This window comes from Diceros bicornis, chromosome 26, assembly GCF_020826845.1.
Source record: "Diceros bicornis minor isolate mBicDic1 chromosome 26, mDicBic1.mat.cur, whole genome shotgun sequence".
In the NCBI taxonomy this organism is placed as follows: domain Eukaryota; kingdom Metazoa; phylum Chordata; class Mammalia; order Perissodactyla; family Rhinocerotidae; genus Diceros; species Diceros bicornis.
In genome coordinates this window covers 26,062,911-26,069,868 of record NC_080765.1, presented here as the reverse complement: position 1 = coordinate 26,069,868, position 6,958 = coordinate 26,062,911, and the positions used below count along the sequence as shown (strand labels likewise).

General features: G+C 49.5%; 1 protein-coding gene across 1 annotated transcript; it reads left to right on the top strand.

Annotated features, from left to right (window-relative positions):
* The first annotated feature begins 1,424 nt into the window (after positions 1-1,424).
* On the top strand, positions 1,425-6,697 carry LOC131422954 (transport and Golgi organization protein 1 homolog). The gene is made up of 7 exons (XM_058570570.1): positions 1,425-1,481; positions 1,592-1,627; positions 1,703-1,770; positions 1,896-1,990; positions 3,074-3,123; positions 4,690-4,828; positions 6,412-6,697. Exons 1-7 carry the CDS (start codon positions 1,437-1,439, stop codon positions 6,423-6,425), a joined length of 447 nt encoding a protein of 148 aa, XP_058426553.1. The 5' UTR covers positions 1,425-1,436; the 3' UTR covers positions 6,426-6,697.
* The last annotated feature ends 261 nt before the right edge of the window (positions 6,698-6,958 follow it).

The following is a 6,958-nucleotide window of genomic DNA, read 5'->3' as shown; positions in this document are numbered from 1 at the left end:
TACTTGTGATGAGCTGAAAGAAAATGAGCTTGTGCTGTCCCAGTCACAAGAGACTGAGCCTGGGAGGGCACATGGTGCGTCTCATATGTGCTTTTTTTGTTTGTTTAGTTCATTTACTAATGACTAGGAACACAGAGCTGTGAAGAGAAGCTCAGAATTGCCAAAGACTTGCCAGCAGGATGGAGTTTGATTTTTCTTTGTGCTCTAATGGGGGGCTTAAATGCTTTCCTCTGATTAGATTTGTCCTTCTATGCATTTGTGGGGTAGGATGGGAGGGGACATTTGAATCTTGCCCTTTGGATTTCTGGGAGGGAAGAAAGGCAGAATTTCACATGGGCTACGGATAATGCATATGTCTTTCCCCTCTTAGGAAGCTGAAAATGAAAGACCGTGAGCGGGTGGAAAAGGAGCAGCAGCTCTCAGCGGCAGAGAAGAGACTGAAACTGGCTGCAGAAGAAACACAGAACTACAGGTGAGTTCAGCTCCTAAATACCAGCGGCTCATAAAACCTTTGTTGGATTTATTTTTTAACTTTTGTACAATGTTTAGACCCAATTCATACACCAATATAAGCAAATGTTCAGAAGACATTTATATAGAGATTTCACACAAGAAAGAAAAATGTTAAGTTTCACAAATGTCAAGTTAAAATATTAACTTAAAAAAAGTAGGGTCCAGCTCGGTGGCGCGGCAGTTGGGTGCGCGCGCTCTGCTTCGGCGGCCCGGGATTCGCAGGTTCGGATCCCGGGCGTGCATCAATGCACCGCTTGTCAGGCCGTGCTGTGGCAGTTTCCCACGGAAGGAGAAGGAGATGGGCACGGATGTTAGCCCAGGACCAATCTTCCTCAGCAAAAAAGAGGAGAATTGGCATCGGATGTTAGCTGGGGTGATCTTCCTCACAAAAAAATAAATAAATAAACAAATAAATTTGCTAAAAATTTCCTGATCCTCAATGTTGACCAGACTATGTCGAAATGTGGTTCACAATAATGTTCCTGGAGGAGGTAAAAACTGTTGTACATCTTAGGGAAGCAGTTTGGTGTGGGATGAATCACATCAGTAGATACGAGCATGCCATTTTAGAGACCAAGTGTTGTAGCCCTGAGAAATTTGATCAGGATGTAAGGAAAAGAAGCAGTGAGCTGTATGATGAAAGACGCTCATTGCAGGATAAATTAGGGAGATATTGAGAATGGGTAAGGGAATTATATCAACTCAGAAGCTGGCGGGCATTCGATAACAAGGAAACAATGTAGCAATATCTTTGATCCTACTATACTTTTATAATCATGTGAAGTGTGTCTTATAGGATTGGATAATGTGTATAAGGGTACAGTTTGGATACTGGGGCCATGGGAAGACTATTTAAAATCATCCTCAATATTGTGCTTTATCTGATGAAAGCAATTGTCACTCATAGGCACCAAATTGATCAAATGCGGCAACAAGTGCAGCAAGCAGAGTTCACCTTCAGACACCAGGTAACCTGCATTCTGCCCAAAGTTCCTGCCTCCTTCAGCACCCAATGCAGAGGGTCATAGCGGCCTTGGAAGCCCTCAACATAGGGTTTATGACGTGTTGGCTTTTTCAGATGGCTGTGTATGAGAAGAATGCTCACGACAATTGGGTACGTTTTGCTTTCTTTCCTTCCCTTTGCGCACAGTCTGCCACAACTGAAGGTGGATGTGTTTTTCTCCCACAGATCAAGGCTCGGATTTGGGAGAGGGAGATAGCAGAGCAGAGCAGGGAAGCCGCCCACTTGAAACACAGGTATGGGATGTTGACATACATTTTTTACGGGTGTTTTTGAGGTATTAAGGCAAAGCTGTTTCGTGCCTAGTAAAGGACTTGGTGTTGTAATTCTTATTGAAGTCCATTCTTTTTCTACGTTCAAGATTGGAGATAATGTCCAAAAAGAGGCTGCCCGAGGGATACAGGCTGCACAAACCAACGTCGGGAAGACCTGGGATGCAGAACCCTCCACAGAGAGGTAGGGAGCACATTGTGAAGTGCAGCCACTTAATTTCTGCTGCAAAACCACTCCGTGTCCTACCTGTTCCTGTGGGGGATCACGTGTTGCCTGGAACCAATCCCAAGCACGACCTAAAGACAACAGGTTATCTCGAGGGTTGACAGGAAGATGTTTTCCTCAGGTGCCCCAGCCAGACTGGCTTTCTGGGCCTGCGCCCTGTGACTGGTGGAGCTCATGCCCCGCCACTGACTGTGGACCCTCTCTGCCCCCAACACCCGCCTCGCGTGCTCTTGGATTGCTCTCAACTGGAGAGACGTGCCTGGAGGGGAAGTGGGTGCATGCTTCCTTCCCAACTGGAGTGAATGCTGAAGACTTGATTTTTCTTTGAGTTGAGAAAAAGGCATTTATTTACTATGCTGGAGGTTCCCTTATTCTTCCTGTTTAACTTTTGCTTGTGGACTTTAGTATTCCATTCATAAATTAAATTTCTATGTAATTTTACTCCTGACATTGTCAGTGTAACGCTACAGCTTTGCTGTTAAATCCCCGTATCTTCCATTTTCTCATTACTATAATATTAGTCTAAGTCCATTTCTGTTCATAAATATTCATATAATGTCGGTCACATGTGGAAGGCAGCTTATGTGTAGAGTGAGAGATTGAAAAGTCCACCTGCGGCCTGAAGAAAAGGACCTGTGCTGTTCATGTTGAGGGGTTGTTGCTATTATCCCATCTGAGGTGATTCTCATTTTAATTTTACTCTATGATGAAATGGTGGTTTCCCCTGATGTGTTTTGGGAAACCCCTGTTTCAGTGTTGATTTCCAGCTAGTTGAGCCCGGACCTGACCACAGGTGGTTGATGAGTTATGAAAACCCCTGAACCAGGGCCCTGTGGTGTCTTCCTCAAGGGCCAGGGGACGGGTCTCCCCTTCTCCTCGGGGGTCACCTGAGGTGTGTGGGGAGCCCTCTGCCATTGGTAAGGGCCCAGAAGTGGGAAAGAATGTCAGATGGTGGAGGAAGGCGCGGAGGGTTTGTTTTCCTTCCTCACAGTCTATGCAAGTCTGACTAAACCCCCATCCCTCCTCTCTGGCCTCTTTCAGATCCGGGACCTGTTTCTGCGGCTGTGAGGAGCAGCAGCTCCGGGGGCAAGGTAAGTGCTGTGGTCATTTTCAGTCGTAACCGTCTCTGGAAACGTTGACGTGTGTGTGCAGCAGCCTCTCTTGGCCTCATGTCTGGTTTGTGTGTTCCGTGGCACGTCTACTGTGTCATTTCCTTCCCTGAAAGCACAGTCTTCCCCAGGAGCCTTTGGGCTTCTCCACTCTCAGCTCTCATCTTTGGTGGCGCCTCCAGAAGCCTTCAGTGCTTCTGGGCTGAGGACTGCAGGGCTCTCACAGTGTGTTTCTGGAAGTAGCACTTGGAGGGTTACCTTAAGCCCACACTGAAGTCTCCTAGCAGAGCCGACTCCTTCCTGAATTCCTTGACATAGGATTGTTGTTGTTGTGGTTCCTTTGCTCCATACCTGGTTGGGGTTTGGTGAGGAGCCTATTGGGAACGTCTGCCATCATCCTCATGGGAGAGGAACAGGAGAGGCCGTCCCTCCAACTTCATGTTGGGTGCTTCGTGCGATTTGGAATGTTCTTGGATCCAGCCGATGTCACAGTTCCTCAGGGTCCCCTCTCTGTGGGTCATTGTGCTCTCCGGGATCCCTCAGGTGGTAGCCTAGGTCAGAATAGTCTGAATGATCACAAATGGCCTATTTGCAGTAGGAAATGGGCACGGGCACCAAAGGAGTGAAGAGTGAACATCAGGACTGCGCTGCAGGACCTATTCCCGCCAGAGGCCATCACTTGTGCTGACATGAGGGGGGTCCTGTGGTGTCCGGTGGTGCCGTTAGAGCCAGGACGTTCCCTCATCCCCTGTCACGGGGTTTTACGGCTGGAATCAAAACACGTCTGTGTTCATTCTGTCCTTTAGAATCCCCTCCTCACGTTTCCGTTGGACACAAATTAGTCCGCGTCACGGTGGGCTTAGAAATCTGCCTTCCCTGTGGGTGACGATAGATAGAGCTGAGCCTAACCGAGTCCTGTCGGTCACACCGTTCCCCTCAGAAAACGCAGGCCCCCGGGGGTGCCCAGCGCCCCAGAGGTCCTGGTGCCCGTGGGCAGACCCCGAGCGGAGGAGAAGACCCCTTTGTCGGGGAGGGAAGCTGAGGCGGGGGACGGGCAGGGCAGGGGCCTGCAGGCAGAGCTTTTCCCCAGGAGCAGCTCGGCTTCCAGAGGTGGGGAGCGGGCTTTTCCGTCCCCCTCGGGCGCTCTCTTCTGAATAGAGAGCCAACAAGCTTCTGTGGTGCTGGGGGTGGTGAGGAGGGTGGAGGCCGGTCCTGGAGCGAGATGCCGGTCTGCCTGGAGTCGGCTCCTTTCTCAGTCTGGTGTTGCCTCGTCCAGCGCTCTAGGACAGGACCCCTTGCTCTTGTGCTTTCGCAGACACGGGTGGTGACGTGTGGTGACAGTGGTTCATCCCCGTGGTGTTTGTTCCTCCCCAAGCTGGGCGGGCCCCAGTGGTGGGGGTAGAGCGGTCTGGCACGGATGCTGCTCTCTTGGCACCTGGGGGCGGGGAGGGTGCCAAGTGCTTCCCCGGGTTCACTGGGTTTCAGCTTTGGTTGGTGCTGGCGCTTGTGTCTGCCACATCCACCTGACTTTAAACTTCTGTTCCGCAGGTCAATGTTGAGGCAAGAGGGCCTCCTCCTTTTGCAGCACCACCCTGCACAACCAACCCTGTAGGCTCTGGGCCACATCTGTCTCCTCCATCCTGGAGGCCTCTAGGCCCTCACCCACTGCCTCCACGTGTCCCACTCGGTAAGATGATCTGAAGAGTATGAGTTGACTGTAAAGCATATTCATCTCTTTTCCTATGGAGTTTTTGGAGGAAAGGTAGATATGGTACTGAGGGCTTTGCAATGCAAGGGTAAACCTGGCTGAGGACATTGTAACGTTCCTCAAGTTTCTCAGGACATACGTACAATGGGCCGTGAATTGCCCCATCCTGAGCTGGGCAGCAGGTGTCTCATAGAGAAGGAAAGAGGCTGTCTACAGAAAGGCAGAAAGAGCAGTTCTGCAGATGCACATTGTACACAGACCATGTGCCGGGCTCTGTGGGGGATGAGGCGCACCCCTAACTTCAGGGGCTTAAGGTGTCCTATAGCAGAGGGAGATTTCCATTCGAGATCCTGTGATCACGTAATGGAAGCAGCAGTGAAGGGACCCAGAGAACAAAAGAGGGCGATGTGAATCTCACCAGAGTGAAGCGGGAGGTTGTGAAGAGAAGGAAGAGTTGAGGAGGTGCCCAGCGGGGGTGGGTTGGGTTCCTTAGATGGAGCTGGAAGGCCATTCCCAGCCGGGCAGGCAGCTTGAGCAGGGAGTGTGAAGGCAGTGCGAGGTCCACGCAGAGCTGCTGCGTGTTTTCAAATCACACAGTGTGGGCATGTGATTATCCTCATCAAAATGTTGCTGTTGCCCTAAAGCCCTTAGTTCATAATCGAAATCAAGATTCTTGTTTCCCTTGGATTTCTGAAAGTTCTGGATCTGTACGATGCAAAAATCTCTGGAGGTTTGGAAATGTAACTTGGCTCTTTGAGGATCCTTTGTCTGCCTGAGTTTATTGTGCCCCAGTGAGACTAAACGTGAAGACAGGGTCTAGATCAGCAGAGCAGAGGCCTTGGCCTTCAGTACGAGTCAGACTCTTCCTGGTATATTCAAGGTTGATCAGGAGCCGCCCCTGCTGGACCCCTCTCACCACATCCCTGCATCCTCTAGTCACCACCCCTAACTGTCAGCTTTGCATCTCCCCAAACTTACCACACAGTATCCCGATTCTTGGCCTGTGTACCTGCTGTCTCAGCCCCTAATACCAACTCTCAGTGGGGCGTACTCAGAGCCTCAGCCCTGTTGTGTGTGTAAGGGGGTGATACTGGTTTCTGAGGTCATTGTGAGGAAGACGAGATTAAGTGCATAATGAAAGTGTCTGCAAAATGGCTGGGACATGTTGGCACTCACCATTCTCACTGTTTAAATGAAAATATCTCCACACAGAAGATTATCAGAAGATAGTCATTGAAGTACATTCCATTAAACTAAGGGTGTAAGAGCTCAGGCCTAGAGATTCACAATCCCTGTTTCAAAAGATAAGGAAAAGACCCTCCTTTTTTCTATTGAAATTCGGATCCCACCAGTTAAAGATGGAAAAGATAATTTTGAGAATGTGTGAGTTCAGAGATCTATACCTGAGACCTGAAGACAATTATTTTCCATTCACTATAAACACACAGATGCAGCCACACACTAAAGTGTTCATCAGAAGCCAGAGATATGTTATAGAAGACAAATGTAGATAGGAGGAATAGCCTATCATTGAAATAACCCCAAATCTCTTTGCCTTACAGGACACTCATTTTGAAGGAGGACACTGAGCGGTGATAAACTGGCTGTGGCAAATTATTATGGTTTTTCTTGCCCAATCCTGCCCCCTCCACTTTTATCTTTCCTGTTGTCACCCCTAATACACTCTTTACAGTTCTAACTCAGTATCAGCGTCTGCTTTTTGGAGGACCATCCAACTCACCCCAGGGAGTGTATACAGTGTGATTCTTGTACACACAGTTCAAAAACAGGCAGAAACCACGGGGATGGGGCAGAAGCAAGGTTATTCCTTGGGGGTACTCTTGACTGCAAGGGGCCTGAGAGATCCTTCGGGTGGTGGGCACATCCTGCATCTAGATCTGGCCGTGGTTATGTTTATTCAGTCAATAAATACTCAGCACATGGTGCCTGCCAGTCCCAGGGGTGTCTGGTGATCAGAGAGACAGCTCTCTTTCCCCAGGAAGTGGCCAATTTCTGATGGTGGCGAATAGATAAGGGGCCAGGAGTGGCTCCAGGAGGCCAGTGAGGAGGCTCTGCAGTAATCCAGGTTTTGCGCCCTTCACTCAACTT